Source organism: Schistocerca piceifrons, chromosome 3 (assembly GCF_021461385.2).
Source record: "Schistocerca piceifrons isolate TAMUIC-IGC-003096 chromosome 3, iqSchPice1.1, whole genome shotgun sequence".
Classification (NCBI taxonomy): domain Eukaryota; kingdom Metazoa; phylum Arthropoda; class Insecta; order Orthoptera; family Acrididae; genus Schistocerca; species Schistocerca piceifrons.
The window spans coordinates 318,605,919-318,628,772 of NC_060140.1; the positions used below are offsets into that span (position 1 = coordinate 318,605,919).

Here is a 22,854-nt window from a genome sequence, read left to right on the forward strand (position 1 = left end):
AAAAATCGTAGAGGGAGACCAGGAGATCAATACACTAAGCAGATTCAGAAGGATGTAGGCTGCAGTAGGTACTGGGAGATGAAGAAGCTTGCAAAGGATAGAGTAGCATGGAGAGCTGCATCAAACCAGTATCAGGACTGAAGACCACAACAACAACAACCATAATTTCTTTCCTCATTTATTATTTCACAGAAATGCAGACAAATCTATAATTTTTAAGCAGATGAAGTGTTGTACTTCATTGACGTGTCACTTGGTAAAAATATTCCCAGCCTAGGATTGGTCCCATTCTGAAATACAACGGACAGCGAGAAACTACCGAACAGATCAGGCGCAAGCAAGTCTTGCACACTGCAAGTACTCACTTACCGTGAGCCATTGCACGCGACAATGCTGTACCAGTTCTTATGCTATGTGTTTGTTGCTCGTTTCTGTCGGCATTGTTATTAAAATAGCAGTGGTCGATTTTCCCATACTTTGTAATATCGCAGTATTGCAAACCAACGCTGATTTTACTAATAAAAATTAGGCCTTCTTAAAGAAAAGGTTTATTTAACTATGGCGAATTGATATTTCGGTTTTTTGCTCGGTTATTAGTAAAAACTAAAACACATTTGTTATAACCGAGTCCAAATACCGAAAAATACCGGTTATTCGGAACCAAAATAACGGTACCGGTTTTAACCGGTCGGTTTTTCCCATCCCTAGTTGGGAACCGACAACACCAGGCTCCAAATGGCTCTAAGCACCATGGGACTTAACATCTGAGGTCATCAGTCCCCTAGACTTAGAAACTACTTAAACCTAACTAACCTAAGGACATCACACACATCCATGCCCGAGGCAGGATTCGAACCTGCGACCGTAGCAGCAGCGCGGTTCCGGACTGAAGCACCTAGAACCGCTCAGCCACAACGGCCGGCACCAGGCTCCCATTGGTGTATTGGTAATGAGTGCATTGCAGCACTTCGCTGTCAAGTGACAACTACTTGACATCGGACTTCAGTTAACAGCAGCTGCGAGACAGAAAACAGCGCCGCAGAGATTTGCACGTCGCTTGTGTAGCCACGGATTCGGGAACATCGGTGCAATGACAGCCAACCATGCCGTGTCACTCGGCTGCGCAGCGCGCCTCGTGAATGGCATTCCGCGGCAGCCGCTTCCCCGTCGCGTCGCCCACACATGGTAAAATGTGCGCTCTCCCTCCCCCCTCCACGCCCCCCCCCCCCTTTTCCTAGTCGCCCAGCCCCCGCAGAGCGCGCTTGCCCGCGTGCGGCATCTGGCGACTCCACCCTTGGCTTGCGTCGCCGAAGCGGCCTTCGGCTCACACCGAGTTTCCAAGCGGCACTGTGCGGCGGCGCTGCTGTGCTCATTCGTGTGCGACAAACGAGCGCCACAGTTGGATAATATGGATGTAATCAGAAAGGTAAGATTATCGCACATACCTAATACAGGAAGACAATGCTCTATGCAGTGACACTCGGTTATTTAAACATATTTTATCACGAGGCGATAACGACATGACTCGGTTGAGTCATGCTTCAGCTATACAGTCGAAGCTGTTTACCAACAATGAACGACAGCATAACATCGATACCTATATGGGTAAAAACAACGTTGGTAGATTAATACGCGATGAGGACGAAATATATTCATACATGTAACCGCCAAACAAACTATTAATAGTATTTGATAAATGTCATTACGACACCGCGTCTTATAATGTGCTGTCAATACAATAAACATCGATATTTTGCTGGGGCGAAGCAAACATGAAAACTTAACTTTGCATTGTGCGAAGCGGAAAGACAGTGGCGCACTTGCTCTCCTTGGTCGTGCGCACACTAGCTTGGGCATTTTCGGGCTTGGGAGTCTGTTACGTTACAGTTTAATTTTAGAAAGCAGGAGCGGGATGTGCCCGTATCCCCATACGCCACTGTATAGTCGACCGCTACACTCCGGCACGACCCTATACCGAATATGGACCAATCTCGAATTTCGTCGCCGGGCGCCAAATTGAGAAGGTGTAAACTTACTACTCTGAAAATGCTTAATTTTAGCATAGCGTGTGCCATGTAGGGGGGCTTTCGTGCGTGTGTACCGGGAACGCATCCGCTCGGGCGAGTGCGAAAAGTGCAACGCGGCCGAGCTCCGGTGTAAGCTGTGTTTTTGTGGCTCGAGAAATTCGTAATAGGTTCATAAGCGAAAATGTTGCGTTCTGTGAAGAATTCAATGTGCACCTGAAACCTTTCTGTCTTGAGATGTCTCTTATATTTTATTTCAAACCTCTGTTTTTCGTTTTCAGTTGTTTGAACGTTGTATCAGAAATACGAGTGCAAATAAATTTTTGTTTTCGTTATTAGGTTAATGACAACAAACAAGTTCATTAATGTTGCCGGAACAAAGCTTCCCTGTTGCAGGTAGATCATCAAATATTGCGTGATTTGCCTTTGTGTATTTTTCCTTTCATTATTTAACATGGCTTAACAGACAATTAATACAGTATAACAATAACACAATAATACAGTGGAATTCCTAATACGATATTTGATTTTTTAATTTAGCTGCATTACGTTTTATATATTTCTTTGTTTCCTCAAATCTCTAATACTTGATGTTCTGTGTTGTGTGAAGTAGTGCTGGGCTAACTTCATCTGCTTTCCCAGATTTGAGAATGTAATTGTAATTTTCAAATCTAATAAATCATTTGATAATTTACTCCTGTGTTGGATTTTTTTAGTCTAAATTTGAGTCTTAATTTTTTTATTGTTTCTTGAAATTGGCGATAGACTTGCCAGTGGAACAGGATGTATAAATTAAGTACCGTTGTAAGCAATAAAATAATTATTTTCAGATAAATTTCAACACTGTCTAATTCATTAATTTAGAAATACCAAAATATTCTTTGGGTTTCTCTTCAGACAAATAATTAAAGTCCGCAGATAGTATCATGACACTGTTGAAGTAGATTTAATGTGGAACTAGAGTTGTAAATGTATAATGACATGTTAGTAAACATATTAGCTACAATGATGAAACTGCTGTCATGCCCTTTAAATTATTTCGATAGAATTCGGAGTTCCCTTGTTTACTGCATGGCCCACGCATCTGACGAATAGAGAGGGCCCTTGTGCGACATAATTGCAATTATGTTTGTTACACTTAGGAGGCCTGTGCATCAGATTTGCAATTGTTTTCGATTGCCATTCAGGGAATTACATAATCAGTGGCAACAGAATTATCACTCTGACGTTAGTGATTGTCCACATTATGCCCTCATGATTCTCTTGTACTTAATTAAACATCCTGTCTTGTAATTCGTGTACATACATGTGGTAATTTATTCTAAAAATGTTGCTGAATTATCTACAGTCAGTGTTTCATTTCTTACAGTTTCATTTCTTGACACAATTTAAAGGTGTACTCAAAAAATAACACCCACAAACACTTAAATTATCTCTGTATAAGTTATACCAAACTAAAAGACAATCTTAACCCCTTTGACATCTGTGCACACAGAAATTATGCAAACAGAGGACATCGGCAATAGTAAGTCACTGGATAACGACCTGTCTTTGAACACTTCTGCAGAAATTGCTATGACTGTGAAAGAAGAGCCCTGTGACAAGGCCGCTCCAGTTTCACCACCCAGCAGATCCTCGTCTCAAGAGCCCAGTGCAGCTGACAGGTAGTTACTGCAAGAAATACCTTACTGTTCTTGTTATGCTGTTTTATGTATATTTTGGGGCATTAAAATACCATAGTAATAACATGTTAAAAAGTCTCACAGTTGTTATTTATGTGGGGTTACCAGATTCAGTGTTTCTCAGAACTATGGCATGTAGCAATTCAAGCACGAGCAGACTTGCAGTCATTCCAGGGCTGTGCTATTCTAGCTGTTTCATTTTGTGAAATGAATTGATGTGTTTTTGTAAAAATTATAAAATCCTGAGGGTATGCAGCCCTACCAAAATAACAACAAATTTATACTGCACAGCAGAGTAACTTTAAAACTGTAGGAATGTGAACGCCTTTAAGAAACTGAAAAAGTCTAGCCGTTGCCAATTACCACAAAACATTTAAATAGCCTACCCACGAACAAAAGTGTACCTTCAAAAGTATTGAAATTCTCATTATGTGAAAGGTGTGGAAAAGGAGTACTAGCTAAGGTGTCAAAAATTGCACACTAGATATAACAGACAAAAAGGGATAGTTAGGCAGTCGTTTAACTAGATAGATTGGTTAACTAGATAGACAATATGTGTCTCCATGGGAGGGGGTGAGTGTTATAGTCAGTAGAATCAAGTAAAAATCTGCAACTTCTTTGGGGGACCCATCCAATTGACATGTGATGTCAACACAAAACAGTCTAGTCAATAGAGACGATTAGTAGCCATTACCACAGAAACATTATTTATATCTTTGGACATGCAAATACATTTTTTAAATCGCCCAGCAGTCTAGTTTTGTGTGGATCAACAAATGTTAATTTCCAAACACTGTGTCAACGACTAATGTTTTTGGGATATGATATAAAGTCTCATCTGTAAACCATCTTCAATGGTTCAAAGGTACCAGTAAATCTGTAGATATCCAGGACAGCTACTGCTTGGTTCACAGTTGTTACCACACTTTTAAGATGATACAAAAAGAAATTTTAAAATCAAGAAGAACAGTGAAGTAATCTAACTGTGTTTATTCTTCCTTCTACACTGAGTGTAATGATTAAATTGAAAGCAATATTTACATACAACTTATGGTGAGCATTCCTGTACTGAAAATCTCATTGACTGCAAAAGGTATTGGGTGCCTGTTTTTAGTAGCCCACACACTGATCAAGTGAAAGCTGGGCTTCATCTGCTCTTGAATTCTAGCATTAGTAAGTGGACACTTAAAAAGGTGGCACCATTTCGGTAGAAAATTCTACCTGTTGTTAATTTAGAAATCTCTCTCACTGTGTTGATCTGCAGATGAGGTTAAAAGCATTCTTTCACATCTACATCAATACTATGCAGATCACTGTTCCACTTAACACAGTTGTATGGCTTAGTCTGATGAGATAATGCAGCTAAGATCAAAAAATTATTTTCTTTTCTATGAATTGTGTTGTTAGAATATTATGTACCACTGATGATTGAACACATTGCAGAAGGCTCTTTAGGTACCTTGGGATCCTTACACTCTTATATTTTCTCCCTGGTGGTATTTGTAGGTAATAATAACAGTGTACTTAGGCTTAACTGTGAAACCATAATTCTCAAAGTAAAAACAATTTCCACCTGGGCTACACATCTCCATCACAGTTTGAGATGGCATTATATATTCAGGTACTTGAGTTTATAAATCGTTGCTATAGACATGAGGCATGAAACTGAAAATCCTGTGATAGCAAAAACAAAGCAAAATAATAACTTACTAGCTGCACTTTCTATAATTTGTCAGAATATTTGGACCAGAGGGTGTAAATATGAGACAAAACTTTCATTACTATATTTTACAGAACTGGCCTGGGGTGGCAGTTTCTGCCTGTTAATATATATGCCAAATCCTTAGAGGCTCTCTCTCACAATAGGAATTACGGAGCATGATGTGTGATGAACTGTTAAATAAAACAATGAAAATAATCAATTTTTGACAATATAATGCAGCTGGATAGATAAAAAATCTACTCACCAAGCGATGGCAGGACAACACACACATAAGAAAAGGTTTTACTGATGCGAGCTTTCGGACCCAGTGGCTCATTCTTTTGGCAGAACGGTTGAAGGAGAAGCAATAGGGGTGAAGACAAAGGAATGGAGAGGTTTAGGAACATCCATCACATACATGGTCTGTGTGCTGCTAAACGTTTCCCAAGTCAGTGCCCATCTGATTCCAAACCTGTAACATCCTTCCTGCTCACCTTAATCAGCTTTATGCTTACCAACAACTACTTCACCTTTGAGAGGCAGACATACAAACAGGTCAAGGGTATGGCCATGGGAACCAGCATGGCTCCTTCCTGTGCTAAACTTTTCATGGGTTGCTTGGACGGGACTTTCTTGGGATCCATAAACTTTCAGCCCCTGGTTTGTTTTAGATACATTGGGGGCATCTTTGCCATTTGGACTCATAGTGAGGCTGACCTGTTAAAATTCCTGGAATCTCTAAATACCTTCTCACAGCTAAATTTCACATAGTCCTATTCCAAATCCCTTGCCACTTTCCTTGATGCTTTTTTCATCCTCACTGAAGGCCAGCTACACTCTTCTGTCCACATTAAACCAACTAACAAACAACTATAAAAGGAAGAGACACCTGTGAAATGACTTATCATATACCAGCTGTTATGTAAACACTGTTCGGCCTTTTACATCAGCATGATTACCACCAAGTTATCAGTTAGGATGAATGGGGTGTATACCAGAAAAACATAATTTCCTATTGTGGAGCATGCTCTACAATGTGACAATCATGATCTCAGTGCCTGTTTCACCATCTTGATTCTTCCCCCAGACACCAGTTTCTCAGAACTCCACAGGTGGGAACTAGTGCTACAACAGGTCCTTGGTTCTTGCCATCCACCTGGACTTAATTTATGTAACTACTCATTTCTTCCTTTATGGTAAATACTGTTTCATTCACTCTATTTTAGTTTTCTATATCATTCATTTTCTGACCTGTCAATTTTTTGCCGTCCCTCTCCCACCTCTGTTACATACAATGCACTTAACTTTTGACTCTTACTAACTCATGCATTATGTTCTAGCAGTAATCTCTATTTTGCATAGTATCCTGCCTTCCATCTTTAAGCTCTCAGGTTTTCAAATGTCGTCCAGTGCATTCCTCAACAATCATTCTGTCCTTCTAATCCTGTCTTGCAAGCCTCCTGTGACCCAGGGTTCTGGGTGCACCCCTTTTCCTTACCCTCTCCAATTCCTTTCCCTTCATACTTATTACTTCAGCCCTTCTGCCAGAAGAAGGAACCACTGGCTCTAAAAGCTTGCATAAGTACAACCTATTTTTACATGTGTACTGTCCTGCCACCACTTGGTGAGTAAATTTTTTATCTATCCAGTTGAATTATTAAATAAGTGTTATTGTTACACTATTGATTTAGCAATTTATTAACTTCCCCTGAAAACCCTGTTATGGATATCAGCAACAGAGGATGTGACATGTGTACCATCTCAAGGGAACTGATGTGGAAGATAAACTCTATCTGTGCTCCACACCAAAGCAGTGTCATCCAATAAGAAAACAATGAACAAAGTTCTTCAGGGTATTTTATATCACTTACATACTTTAATGATTTAGGAATATAATGAAAAGTTCAGCATTGTTAACACTACGCCAGAGATAACATGTTTGTGAAGAAAATATACTTATTCACTGTTGCATTCTATAATTGCCACATGTTGTGTTATAATGTGTTATGTGTGAGAGTCTTTTTGCTGGGCAATTGGCCTTATCAGGGTGCCAATGTTTGATCCTCTACTTTCAAATGCCTCTAATGTAGACTCTGTGCAAAATCGTTTATATGTTAGTGTTTACTTGCTCTCAACAGATAAGTTGTTAAGTGGTGCTCTTCCTCAACAAATAGTGTGTAGCAAAATATTAAATTCATGCACACTGTCTTCTGTTTATCATCATCCTGGTTCACTTCCCATAACAGCAAAATAGTTAAACCTTATACTCTTCCCTTTGCCACTGGCTTTAGAATCAATCCATTAAGATTGTGTGTTTTTCTCATTGTAGTCATTAACATTACCTTTATATTCCATACCAGGCAAGAAGACAAGGTCATTAGCACACTGGACTCACATTACTCACTTGGAAAGAATGAATGGACTTGCATATATCAGGAATGTACACTATAGCACTAAACACCGACAGCACTACTTTTTTTTACTGTGACATGCACACCCCTTTCACCATGGATTTGTGGCCTGCCTAAAAATGTATTTAAAACACTGTTCATAAAAATATCATATGTTCTGTCATGTAGTATGTAAAGTAAATGTGCATTGTGGAGAAGCACTTCAAAAGTGTAAATGGCTGATGCTATTCATGTAGACTTACATGAAGTAGCAAGAGTCTTGAACAAAAGTTTCACAGATGATAGTCAGGGGGTAGTAGATATAGGCAAAAACAAAAAAAAACAAAAAATGACACAGAGGCTACTTTCTCAAACAGTTGATTCTATTGTGGAGAAAAAGAGGAATAAAAAGTGGGGAATAATGAGACTATTCCAGAATTAAAATAAGGAGTAAATCAGAAACTTCTCTGTGCCTCTCTGTGACTAGGGTTGTCTGTGCTTTCCCTGTTTATATTCTGTATAGTCTCGTTTCTTCCAAGTCTTTCTTTTCTTTCACTGGATGGAGGAGTGTTTGAATGAGAAAGATAGCACACAATCAGTGGAAACTCCAAGATGGAAAACAAGAATGTGAAACGGATAGATTGCTACTTGCCACATAGAGAAGGCTAAAGCTGTAGTGCCCAGAGGTGACAATGGGCAGGTGTGTTTGAGTTATGCAAGTGTGTGTGCTTTTTCTACCTCTGATGAAGAACTTAGTCCCACAGGTCATAGTAGCTAGCAGCATTTTTCAGTGTGCTTGTCTACTTCTTAACACATCCTCCTATGTGGTGATTAGCAGTCTATCAGTGTCATAAGTTTTGTTTTCAAATATGTGTGGTACAGAAAGCGAAGTTGTTTATACTAAATACACACAGTTCCCACTTGTCACTGCATTTGAATAAAACTTATTTGGTGAAAGTATTTCATTGACAGAAAATATAAGACAATGAAGCATGACATTACAATTACATTTTGTTTGGAAAAAAATAGTGTAGCTTTCTTAGAAGTGACTTCCCCCATGTTATTTGTTTTGAAAACATTTACATGTCAAGTAATTTCTTATTCTAGATAATCAATTATCACAATATTGTTGCAAATAGGTTTATCTGACAGAAGTTTTCTATGCCGTGTACAATGCTTTTTTGTATTTACATATGTATAAATGAGTTAACCAATAATCACAAAAATTGTGTTACTTTACTTATTGGGATGTGTCACTGGTGACAGTTTACACTAGTCTAAACATGCACCACAATGCACTCCTTCACACACAATTTTGTTAGGCATCAGGTCCATGATGATACTTGTGCCTTTGTGTTTTTCCATTTTTCTTTCTCGAAAACTGAGTCAACATCCCTCCAGGTACCATTAGGTTTTGATTTCAGGAAAGTGGAGATAGTTTAGTGCACTGTGACAGACCTTGGATATAATATTTTACAGTAAGAGGCATTATATTTTGTGCGTAGTCTAAAGTATAACAGAGATGTTGGTTATTAATTTATGTTAATTATTTACCAAACCTTTCTTCATGTTCAAATAATCCTTCACCAAGTTTTATTAAGAGCAATGCTTTAAAATGTTCTTTTTTCCTGTAATGGAAGCACCATTTTCTGGTAGAAAATAGGCTTCTTCATTTTGTATTTATTTATTTCTCAATAATTGTAAATATGTCTGGTTCTTTTCCATGATTATGAATGCTGCTATTAGTGTAATAATTATGTTCTTCTTCATGTGTATAGCAGGCCAGTAGATGTACTCCGATTTTTAGAATGGTCCTTACAGTGAGCCCAGTAACTATTTCTGGTTATTATTCTAGTTAAACATCAGTAAAAACTTCCTTTAGACAAAAAAAAGTTTCTTGTTTGGAAATGAGAAACAGAATCAAAAGAGATGTAGCAGATTTCATGCCAAGAGTCCTACGACTACAAGGTGAAACAAATATACAAAACACAGATTCAAAGTTGAATTCCTCACTGGAACTGCCAAAAGAGAGAGACCAGATATTGTTGGTAAAATTATTTGTCTAATGGTTTGTAGTGATGCTGTAGAAAGAGGAACAGGTGAAACATGATTTTCCAAAATATCAGGAGTTTTAAGTAGGTAGCTAACAAGAGAATGATCTTACCTTCAAGGTAAACTGCAGGGCCTCCATTTTAGTTCAGATTAAAAAAGGAAAGAATACAACAGGAGAAATCTAAATCAGTAATATGTAGCATTACATGTGCTGTGCAGGTTTTATGATGTATATCTTTTTTGCCACATTTACATATATGAGTAGTTCCCAAGTGTCCATCCAGGTAAAATATTAGAAATAATATGATGTTTCAGGTACATATCTGTCTGCCAGCAGACTGATGAACTGAAAAGTGTGGCCTGTTTGCAGTGACCGTATGTAAAATATCAACCTCCTCACCCCCCTCCCACCCAAAAAAATAAATAAATAAATAAAAATAAATAATCCACACACCCATGGTTCATCTACACCAAACTGAATGCATTTGTTGGAACACAATAAAGAAACTACTGTTTCTATAGCCATACAGTGATCTATGCCAAATTCATTCTATATGTGAAACACTGAGCTATGAATAGGAGCAGACTGGTTTCCGTGCATTGTTCAAGAATCTGCACTGTCAAGTAATGATCCAAAGAACGTCAGTAACATACATGGTTTCAAGAGCCTAACATGTCTGCCATAAAGAGAGACAGCCTTTCCCCAAGGGCTATGCACTGAATTACGAAGGCAGAAAAAAGCTTGCTCAATTAACAGCTTACTATGACTTTGTTATACAAGAGGCTGCAGAAATTTGCATTGCACACTACTTAATAAGCTATGAAAACAGGTAGATGTAGATGAAGTGAATGAATTCTGCTACCTTGGAAGCAAAATAACACACAATTGATGAGGCAGGAAGTACATAAAAAAGAGAGAGTGCTAAAAAAAAATAATAAAAAAAGTTTCGAATATTTTGAGAGGTGGTAGTACTCATTGAAACAAGAAAGAACGTAAGTCCAGTAAACATGGGTCTGGAAATGCATACTTTCTGAGATAAACAGGTTTATCAGAAGGGCTGCTTGATGCTTGTTTGTGAATATTAGCACAGTTGTTGCATTGGCATACTGTGAAAGGTGTCAGCAGAGTGTTATGATGTTTTACTGACAGTACTGTATCTACTGTTAGGTGATCTGCAGTCAGTTGTGTGGTTCAAGTCGTGTTGCAGGCTATGTTAGTTTGTGTCATGTTTGTGTGTCTCATCGTACGGTAATGTTAACCTTCGGTACGTATCATGGTGTTTTACCTTCTTCCAAATGTTGATTGACTTATGTGTTTAATGTTATTGTACTGTTTGTATATACAAGTGGTGTAGTACAGTTACATATTCTCTCTTCTACTACTTGTTAGCAATGGAAGCCTATTACTCAACAAGTGAAATGACAGATATGATATTCTGCTATGGTGTAGCAAATGGACATAGGCTGTGAGCCCATGTCCTCCGTGTTGAAAAATTTACCCAGCACAGAGTTCCCTATTCAGCAGACTTTTCCAGCGTTTGAGGGACACAGGTACCCTTGCACCTCAGAAGACTGGCAGTGGAAGGCCCAGCAATCTGCTTGCCTAACATGGAGAAGAACGTGTTACGTTTGGTGGAAGAAACCCCTGGGACCAGTGTGCAATTATTAGCAGCAGCAGAAAGCGTGTCTCACTTCCTTATCTTGAGGGTATGTCATGAACAGTTGCTGCACCCATATCGTCTACAGTGCATTTGGAACCAAAGGCCATAGGATCATCATGGCAGATGGCGATTCTGTCAATGGCTGTTGCAAAAATGTGGTGCAGATCCACTACTCACATCCAAGATTTTATTTACCAATGAAGCATTGTTCACAAGAGAGGGTGTTGTGAATTTCCATAACCAGCATATATGGTCAGATGCAACTCCCCAAGCAATTAAGGAAAGAGGTCATCAACACCAATTCCCAATCAACATACAGGCAGGCATACTTCGCAACAGATTAATAGGGCCATTTGTGCTACCACAAAGGTCAACTGGGGTGCATTATTTAGTCTATCTTAAAATGTATTACCTACCTTGTTGGATACTGTGCCATCGCTGCAGTGAATACAAATACGGTTCATGCTTAATGGTGCACCAGCACACTTTTGTCACAATGTGCGCAAACATCTGATTTCGGACATTTCAGGACTGCTCGATTTGGGGGGGGGGCTACATTTTTACCTGCTCATTTTCCATACCTCAGTCCCCTAGACTTTTGATTATGGAAACATTTGAAGAGATTGGTCTCTAACATTTCAATCAACAGTATGCAAACACTAATGTGTCGTACCTTCAAAGTGTGCCAGCAGGTATGACAACAACCAGGTATATTTCAAATGGTGCATCATTCCTTATGCCAGAGGGCGGAGGGGAGCATTGTCATGAATGGACACCATGTTGAACACCTCCTGTAAATGTGTGCTTATCGCAAAAAGTATATGGATTGTGGGAAAACCAGAAAAGAAGGGAACTGAATTGTCTGAGATGTGGTGCTATAGAAGGATACTGAACATTAGATGGAGGTTCTCCACAGTTGGCAAGGAAACGGTCATATTGAGAACAGTGACAAGAAGAAGGGCAGGTTGATCGAACATGTGTTAAGAGATCAGGAAATAACATTGATGGTACTAGATGTAACTGTAGAGAGTAAAAACTCTTGGAAAAGACAGTGATTTGAATGTATCCAACAAATAACTGAGGATGTTGGGTGCAACTGCTACTCTGAGACGAAGTCAGCACAGGAGAGGAAGTCATCACAGGCTGCATCAAATCACTCAGGTGACTGATGGGAAGAAAAGAAAAAAGAAGAGAGAGAGAGAGAGAATGAAAACCAAGGCTATATGAAAACGTGCCTTAAGCTATGTAGTGCCTGCCACAGAGCACATATCAGGTGGCAATGTGCGTGCAGCCACAGAATCAGGTGTCTCAGTACCAGACCCTAAGAGTACTTTCACTCTTGGCACAGATGGACAGTGGGAGTGGGCGATATGTAAATATTCTGTCTCATTCAACCGCTCTCTTTATTAACATCTCTTATACATGTATTTTTGCCTCTAATACCTTCTCTGATCTTGTTTAGCTAATTATTAGAAATATTGTTTGGAACTAAGTTCAGTAACCTGGATGTGTCAGCATTCTTTATTAGGAACATCATTTCACTGTAAGAGGTTTGTATCTCCTAGCGTTTACTACAATTGTGTATGTAGTTTTATTGGAAGCTATTATTCATCTGTCGCTCCTGCACCAACACAGCATCTTTAGAATATGTGGCTTCCATTTCCTTCAAACTTCCATCTGCAGTCTCCAGAGAACCAAGGTGTCATCGCTGTAAGCCACAAGACAATTCACTTCATCAGCCCCATCCGGCAGTTACAGCAATGACCCACTCATCAGGTCATAAAATATTGGTCCACAAATTGAGCCTTGTGGGCAGTCACTTGTAATCTTTGTCTATTACCTTGTGACAGAAAGGTATGTAATATATACCTTGTGAGAATCCTTCGATTTCATCTGGCAGGACATCTGCTAACTCCAGCTTTAGAAAGATGATGATACACCATCTTGAATTACCAAAGGAATGGTTCTAATTGATTGTGAAGAGGATGAGATGATTCTGAATCCATATGTATATCGCAAGACTTTAGTGTAACTGAAGCAGTTTTTTTATGTTGAGAGCCTAAGGGGAGCATCAATGCTGTACCCTGATAATGTTAAATTTAACATATTTACAGCCTGTTTTCTCAGGAACTATTCAAGGTAATAAAACAAAACTTTGCCAGGGTATAGAGTCATATCTTATACATTTGTTGATGTAACTTTCTTAGGAATCAAGATATGAATTTTTAAATGAAGGTCTTAAAAATTTATGTAACTAAAAATGTATTTTTTATGATCAAACTATGTGGGCTATCTATACCCTTGTAGATCCACATGAACATAATACTATTGTCAATAAGATAAAAATTCAGAGCTTTAGCTTAAGTAGTTTCTGAGATAATAGGGAAACATATGCAAAAAAGTAGTTTTCAGAAATCACACTTGGAAGTTGAAACAAAGGAAAACTCACTATTGAATATAAATACAGCCTAAAACTTTCCAACTTTTTAATCGTTATCTTCTTGACAGTCGACCATATGGAGTCCCTTTCTCTGCTTGAGGAATATTTCTGCTTCTGTTGTATTTTTGATCCCACATAACTTATTCCTTGGGGACTCACTGTCAGTCCAGTTCTTCTAGGATTGCATTTTTATTATGGGCAGACTAATTTCAGATTGCTTCAGAACCTTTATTCTGTCTGTATTTCCATTACTGAAGGTGATCACAGCATTATTGACACAAATCTTCAGTGTTTTCAAGTCCACAAAATACGTTTTCGTGCAGACTGGTCCATACAACACTATTGAAAGACTCATTTACATTTTGAGTTTTTGCTGTAAGCTAATTCTTCAGAAGATCTGGCTGTACTAGATGTCCATGCACTGGCTTTATTACTGCTACAGCATCTTCATCTTCAAGGAGGTGTTCTGATGGGTATATTACATTCCTGCTGCCCCCAGCTTTCCAGTATTTCCACCATTCAATTGGACACAAATAGTGCAGTGGCTTCTTATCACTTTATGTCTTGTGGAAAAATGTTGCCCTACTGCTTTTCACATTCCTTCCAGGTTGTTTGTTGTATTCTTTCTAATTGCTTGGCCATATTATCACTTTGCTGACTGATTGTTTTCTCAGTCAAACGTCCTCTAATAGTCTTGCCATTGTCAAGCTTTTTGCAAGAAATGTTCTGCTAGTTTTATGCAGTCAGATACCCATTCTTTTCTGCAAAAGACAGAGATACATTATATTTTTTGCAGTATTGGGTCTCCATAGGGCCTACTGTCAATTATTGATTTGAAGGAACTGAAATCACTATCGCCAATAAATTTAGCATAGTGAACCCAACATTGTTCTAGAGAGTGCTGAAAGATGTTTGCAGATGAGGCACTGTCCATAGCTCTCTACTGGATCCTCACATGTTTTCTGACAGTTGTGTTCAGGCAGTTGTTTCTTTTCATTATTAGTACCCACTTTTGGGCATCCATGGCAATGCTATGACAACACTTCAATGTCAAGCACCTCCAGTATCAAAAACATATGGCAGCTGCAAAAGATTTTTAGATTTATGGTCCCTTTTTTGCTATGATCCATCAAATACTATGTTAATGTCATTATTACCATCATTTTCTTCAACTGCTTCCCCTGTTTTAGATTACATTAATGTTTTGCAATTACTTTTACTGTGTCCCCTAAAGCAGCTGTTTATCTTTATATTTGTTTATCTTTATAACAGGTTCATAAGAGCACACAACATTTTTCTAGCCCTAGGGCCTTTATTGATGCATCTCAGTCCATAGAAATATCTGATGTTCGTCTCAAAAAAAGTTATTGCTTTTACATTTTTCAGATATCAAAAATTCTTTCTTATTCTCACAGCTTGAACAAGATACTCCCAAACTAAAATCTAAACCCTTTCATTGAAGACATTTGCAGATATTACTGTCTCTCCACCACACAAATTACAGCATGCAGTTTCATTTAACATTGTTTTTAGTACACTGATGTCACTGGCACTGGTTTCACTGCGCACTTCATTACTACTCAGTAGCTGCTTCTATTTCCCTTATTCCTTCTTGTCTTAAATATTTCCTCTGGTGAACACATATTATAGAGAGAAACATAATTCCCAATGAGCAACAAGTCCAAATATACACAGTGAAATGAGTAATGTACCTTACAAAATATAGATGATACCATGAATTATACCACAAACAGGAAGTGACATTGCAACAACCAATATAGCCAACCTCTGCAGCAGGATGTTTACTGTAAATTAACATAAATCACTGTCTTCTAAAGTAAAAAGTGTTCATGGAACCTGTAGAAATTATTTGTGCAGTACATAAATTAACAATACTTGCAATCATACAAAATCAATGAAACATGTGTAAAATTCATTAGAAAGATCCAAACAAAAGTTTTCCATTAAAAATCGACATTTTATACCCATACCACCTTTTGCATTTCCCTTATTCACTCAAGCATGTTATGTTTCTATGAGTGAGGCATCAATGGCTAACCAAGCCTATTTTATAGACCAACAGAGGATTCAGTAAATTATGTGCCTGTGTTGCAAGATAAAATGCCAAGATAAAATAGCCTCCTTTAGCCTGACAAATTCTTATCAGTATGTGTACTCAGAAATTTAGGAAATACAAAAGTGAGTCAAATATAAACCAGCATTTTTTTAAGTTTATTTAAGCTTCAGAAAAATTCACACAGACAAACTTATTTTTCTATAGTCTTCTTGATGGGAAACACATTTTTACCACCAGATGGACAGTTTCTTAGTCGTGTTTTTGTAAGATGAACATGGTTGTGACAGCAGTCAGTTGTACATGGACACTTCAACTACACCATCATTGTCAAATCTGTGTCCTTCAACATTTCCTTTGGTGATCCAAAGAAATTAGAATTACAGGGTGATAAGACTGAACTAAAGGGAGGATGTTCTAGAGTGGTCTAGAACAGTTTCTGTATTTTTATTGAATCTGGGTAGCTGTGTGGGGTCAAGCATTGTCATGAAGCACAGTCACATCCCATATTGGAAATGGATGCCTTTTCTGATGATATGCTAATTTTGTTTGGTCCTAAGGTTGGCAGTAGTATGCAGTATTCACAGTTTGACATTCATGTAGAAAATTGATGGAAGCAGTCCTTTAAAATATAAAAAGACTGTTTTAAGAACCGTGGGGAGACAGCTTTTGGCTTTCACGTCTGCAGATTTGTCCATTTTGCACCATTACATTGGTATTATATCGGTAGCAGTTTTCACACCTCAAGATGAAATGTGTGCACTGTGGTAAAGAGATGAGGCGCCCACCTTGCAGACACTTCCCAAATATCTGTAGGTGTCGGTGACAGTTGCCTGATTTATTTATTTATTATTTATTTATTTATATACTTGTTCCATAGATCTGTACATGTGACCAAGTCACTCAGATGTGGAATGTGTCAATATACATAATAAAATACATAGAATAAAGACATTGTTATAGTATTAATAACAGTGCACAAAAGTCATACTTATTAGCTTAAAAACTAGTCAACATAAAAGTGAAGATAGCAGTTTCATATTTATGGCATTATTGCATTTATTTTAACCTTGAACAGTAATCAAAACTTCCCACTTTGGGTTTAAAAGTGACCCAAAAATGGAAATGAGAAAAACAGGAATTTTTACATTAGGGCATTATTACATTAGTTTAACAGTAAACAGTGTCAAAAAATTTAAAAACATCTTTCCGATCTGGGTTTTACTTATTTCTCTGAAAGAATTCCTCTAGTGAATAAAGTGAGGTCTCAAGTAAATAATTTTTCAAGCTACGTTTAAATACTGATGTACTACTCCTTATACTTTTAATGCTGTTGGGTAGGGAATTGAAAATTTTCGTTCCAGCGTACTTTACCCCTTTCTGAATAAGTGTCAAGTTCTTTAACTCACTGTTGAAATCCTCTTTTCTTCTGGTGTTATGTTCATGATGTAGGCAATTCGTTTCATACAGAGTGGGGTTATTTATTATGAAGCACATCAGTGAATATATGTACTGAGATGTTGCTGTCAGTATTTCAAGTCATTTAAAAAGATTTCGACATGAGGTTCGTGGGGGTACACCACAAATGATTCTTATTGCTCTTTTTTGTGCTGTGAGGATTTTCTTTGCGGCAGGTGTATTGCCCCAGAAGATGATGCCATGACACATGACTGAATGAAAATAGCCAAAGTAAGCTGACTTTGAGATGGTAATGTCATTTAAGCGTGACAAAATTCGTAAAGCAAATGTTGCCAACGTCAGCCGTTTTAGTGTTTGTAGAACGTGATGTTCCCAGTTCAGCCTACTGTCCACGTATATGCCTAGGAATTTTGATAAATGCACTTGCTTTATCATCTGATCATTCTGTGTGATAACTATTTCTTTTGGGTTTTTGTGGGTTGTCTGGAACTGGAAAAAATTGTTTTTTTTTCAGGTTTATTGAAAGGGAGTTAATACTAAACCAACCCAGAACTTCTTTAAGGATATCATTGACCTCGGATTCTAAGTCAGTTTGTTGACACATTATCCGCCACAATGCTCGTATCATCAGCGAACATTGTAAATTTACGCTGCTTATTGATGGATAAAGGCAGGTCATTAACATATATGAGGAACAGCAAGGGCCCAAGCACTGATCCCTGTGGCACTCCATGCTGCACAATTCCCCACTCAGAGCCCACTATATATTGTGATACACTATCTGAAACATCTAGAATAATCTTCTGCTTCCTATTTTCGAGGTACGATTTTAACCAGTTCCCTACAGGTTCTGTAATTCCATAATGACAGGCCTTCTTGAAGAGTATCTGGTGATCTACACAGTCGAACGCCTTTGATAGGTCGCATAAAGCACCAATTGGCAGCCTCTTGCTGTTTATAGACTCTAGAACAAACCTAAATAGTGGTGCCCAGATGAGAATTTTAACACTAATTTCTTACATAGACTGAGTCCTTTTAACAAAAACTAATTTTCTGCAGTATCTCTGTTTATATAAGTTATTTTGGTCTATTTTAATTTGTGTTACATAAAAACATAATGATGAAAGTATCAGTTTGAAATATGAATGGACACAATGTTGATTTTTTGCAAAGTCTTGCTTAAATACAGTCAAAATAAATATATTTTTATCATTTCTCAAATTTATGAACAAAAAGAAATAATAAATCTATGAGACTATTGGGACTACCTATTTCTAATGGTCCTATTTGTATTCAGTTCATATGGATTCCCACTTTTGTCCTCATTGCTAGTAGTCAATTATTTATTTTCACACTATTATGTTGTATCAAACTGAATAACATTCTTTAGGATTTTTCTGAAAAGAATGGCTCCTTGTCACCAGCCTTTCACCAAAATATTTCCAAATCTGTTTTCAGTGTATTGTACAAGAAATTATACCTTGTCTGAATTTCACTACTTATCTGAAAATATTTCTTCATTCAGTGAAAATGGTCTTAAAACCAAGGCACTTACTTGGCAGTTTTACCAAGGAAGGATGGGCAGTGGTAAAACAATAGACCCTCATTCAGTACAGCTGTTCAAATCCCTGTTCCACCATCCAAATGCAGGTTTTCAGTGATTTTCCTAAACCAGTTAAAGCGAATGCTGAGATGGGACATGGGTCACTCATGTTTTGGGCCAGGCACCACTCACTGCTAACAAAGTTAAATTGAGGACTGTGCAGTACTGGAACAGGATATTACAACATATTGCCCAGGTGTACAATCAATGATTTGGTGATGGATTCATCTTTCAAGATGATAATGCATAAGTGTACCATGCCCTCCTTACATATCCCTTCAGTAGGCACGAATCAACTGACTGGAATAACATGAGGTATGTGTTGACATAAACATGATTGACAATGTTTGGGATCAGTTGAAACTTGTAGTGTGTTATTGCTGGAACCCTTCTCGCACACTACATAACTGCTGGATAACTACCGTCAAAGAGTGGGACAAGCCTGAGCAATAACATCTCAACTACCTTGCAGACAGCATGGTAATGAGGACCAAAGCACATTGAAATTCATGAGGTGGAGCAACATGGCACACAATACTACCCAGCAGCAGATTTTGATTTCACAGGTTTGCGAATATGAACACTTTTGAACAGACTGACTTTATTTTTTTATTTCATAGTAAAGTTATTTCTTTTTCTACAACCATAAGGCTTATTCTTGCAATCCCTACAGCCCATCAGTCTAAACCCACAGATGTTCAAATGGTGCAAACTCTTTGAGCAGTTCAGTCTCTGTTTCTAAGCTCAATTTTGTGATTATATTACTGACGGTGATTATCTTATTTGAGGAAGATTTACTTTCATTTTTACAGAACAATGGGCATTCAATAAAAAGGCAGAGGAATGGGTGAAACATAAAACCAGTTACTTATCATACAACTGCAGACTTATCCTATAAGCCAAATAATTTATAGCAAAGTTTTAAACATGGCTGCTTGGTTCAGTGACTGTTTCTAAATTAAAATTGAAACAAATGAGCCCTCGGTCACTATTGTTTTTAGTCTTATTGATCAAATTTCAACACTTCTAAAAGTGCCTTCATCAGAATTAAAAGAGTTAAAATGGCCTATAACATAGTTAGGAATTTATAGGAAAAGACATTTTTATATAAAAAGTGTAGGTACTGACTAACAATAAAAGACAGAGGCAGTACTTACATGTCACGTTGCCTGTTAATTATTTTATATGTGACATGTAAGTACTGTCTCTGTCTTTTATTGTTAGTCACTACTTACACTTTTTATATAAAAATGTCTTTTCCTATAAATTTGTAACTATGTTATAGGCCATTTTAATTGTTTTAATTCTGATGAAGGCACTGTTAGAAGTGTTGAAACCTGGTCAACAAGACTAAAAATAATAGTGACCGAGGGCTCATTTGTTTCAATTTTAATTTATAGCAGTTAAAGGTCTGATATTCAAATAAAGTTATGAAGAACATTCCTATGGTAACTTATGTTTTACTTTAAGGTGAAAGCTTTTCTGACTACATCAAATTATACCCATTGTATCACCCTCTCTTAGTCAGCCCACTGCAGGTTAAGAGAGTAGGATAAATTTCAAAAGTTGCACACAAACAAAAGAATACTTTCAGAGAGAATGTGTATGTGGTATAATGGGAGGCATTCTCTGCAATGCACTTGACAGTGGTTCCAGAATATGGATGTAGATGTAGAAACTGAAATGAATAGAGTGAAGTGTAAAGATAAAACAGATTTTCAGATCAGTAAAATTGTAATTTTTTGTCAGAAAACAAGAGCATTGAGCATGAAAATATATGCTACAATTTAAATTCCGACTTTTAATTAATGAGTAGTACATTTTGATTTATCACATGGAAAATTTTGAAAAGTATTCATATTTAGTTACAATCAATGCTCCACGTATTTCTGTAAGCTGATGGTTTCATTAAGATTTAATAATCACTACACCTCTTCCAATTTCTTTCTTTCTATTTATGTTGTTAGGTCAATTATAATGAAAAGATTAAAAGAACATGTGAACATGTGTTTGTGGTATTATTATTCATTGCTACACACAACAAAATCAGCAAACTTTTTTAACATTCTTCCATCTCACAAAATTTGTCTTCCATGTGAATACCTTATTCTTAAACACAGGAAAGTGAGCCACATCTAGTCCATATTCAGAGAAAATATGGGGCTGGAACATTAACCAGCCTACATGTGTACATCAGATGATTTACTGTGCCATTATTGTTGCTGGGCTGGTTTCCAATTTTTGTCTCAGTATTGTCAAAAATGGAAATTATGATGTAGACTATTAACAATGGTAATGAAGTCTCCAACACACACCACCTAAATTAAGCTGTTGCAAGATGGACACACCAGAATGTTAAATCTTGCAAGTGAATGATTCGTAGTGAGATAAGGAATACCATAGGTGAAATGACCAAGAATAAAGGCATCAGAAAGCTAACTGTCCTGTTAACCAAACACAGAAATGAAATCACAGATGGGGTATGAAAGTACCATTTTTGTACTATTGGATAAAGCTCCCATCACGGAAAAAGATTAACATGAGGGTGAATCAAATATAAGTCAGGATTCTTGCTATACGTGCCTTTTTGTAAATGGAGAGCAGTACGATCTCTGCTCATTATTGCTTTCATTTCCAGTGACTGTTCTCTACAGCTAGAACATTGTTGTACCTTTTCTTTAGTCAGAATCACAACGTCAGAACAAGAGGTACTGTCATCTGTTGTGCAACACATTATGATTAAATTTCTCACAACAGAGGGCACAAAAATGTCTGAAATTCTGAAAAAAACTTGCGCCACATTTCGGGAATAATACCCTGAGAAAGACTCAAGCATGCACATGGCACAAAAAGTTTTTCCAAGCACAAGAAACAGTGAGAATGCAACTCACCAAAATTGCCTGATGACCAGCATGACTGAGGAGAATATCCACACAGTTAGCCAGCTTACTGAAGACTAAAACCAAATAATAGTTGTAATTGCTATTGAGGTTGTCATAAGCTACAGTGATGCTCGAGGAAATTGCTGAAATCCTTAACCAACATTTTTTAACTGTCCCAACACAGATAGGTTGCCATGGTTCTGTAGATAAAGCTGCCTGTATAATGAAAAATAATTTTCCAGAACCTTTCAGTCAAATAAGTGTGCTTCCCATTACTGCCAATGAAATCAAAAAAATCATACAGTCTTTGAAAAATAAACATTCTGCTGGTATCGACGATATTTCAAGCAAGCTGTTGAAGGCTTGCTGTAGTGGAGTGGCCGAAGTTTTGTCTCACATCTGCAACACATCCATGCAACAAGGAGTGTTTCCAGACAGAATGAAATACTCTGTTGTCAGGCCCCTGTACAAAGCAGGGGATGCTACAAATGTGTCAAACTATCGCCCTATCTCTCTATTAACAACATTTTCAAAAGTCCTAGAAAAAGCTCTGTACAACAGGATTGAGGCACACCTTGGTGACCTGAACATCATTAACAGTCAGCAGTTTGGTTTTCAAAAGGGAGTTTCAATAGATAACGCAATTTTCTCATTCACAAATTCACAAATTCTGTTAAGCACTGGTTTGCTGTTATGCTGCATATGGACTGGAAGAATTTCTATATAACATATGAGTATTTTTGGAAGAAAGGACATGATACATTTCACATGGTTAGAGAGATCTGAGCTGCTACGGGGCTATACTGAGAAATATTTCTATCATCTATGAGCCAACAGGAAAAGTGGAAATTATGTTGGCGTAACATCCACCGCAAACTAATTCATGGCTTGCACAGTAGGTTACACATTTAGATAAGTCCACAAC

At 37.6% G+C, this 22,854-nt stretch overlaps 1 protein-coding gene across 8 annotated transcripts in view; it reads left to right on the plus strand.

Annotated features, from left to right (window-relative positions):
* The first annotated feature begins 1,298 nt into the window (after positions 1-1,298).
* Positions 1,299-22,854, plus strand: part of LOC124787854 — a 33,452-nt gene continuing 11,896 nt past the window's right edge. Inside the window, exons 1-3 of one of the 8 annotated variants that reach the window (XM_047254809.1) lie at positions 1,352-1,426; positions 2,364-2,420; positions 3,520-3,688. In XM_047254809.1, the coding sequence (XP_047110765.1) occupies positions 2,390-2,420; positions 3,520-3,688 (200 nt within the window). In that variant the 5' untranslated portion in view covers positions 1,352-1,426; positions 2,364-2,389. Of the gene's footprint in view, positions 1,427-1,927; positions 2,195-2,363; positions 2,421-3,519; positions 3,689-22,854 lie in introns of those variants that run through there. The other 7 variants (XM_047254813.1, XM_047254811.1, XM_047254808.1 and 4 more) reach the window with 7 other exon arrangements.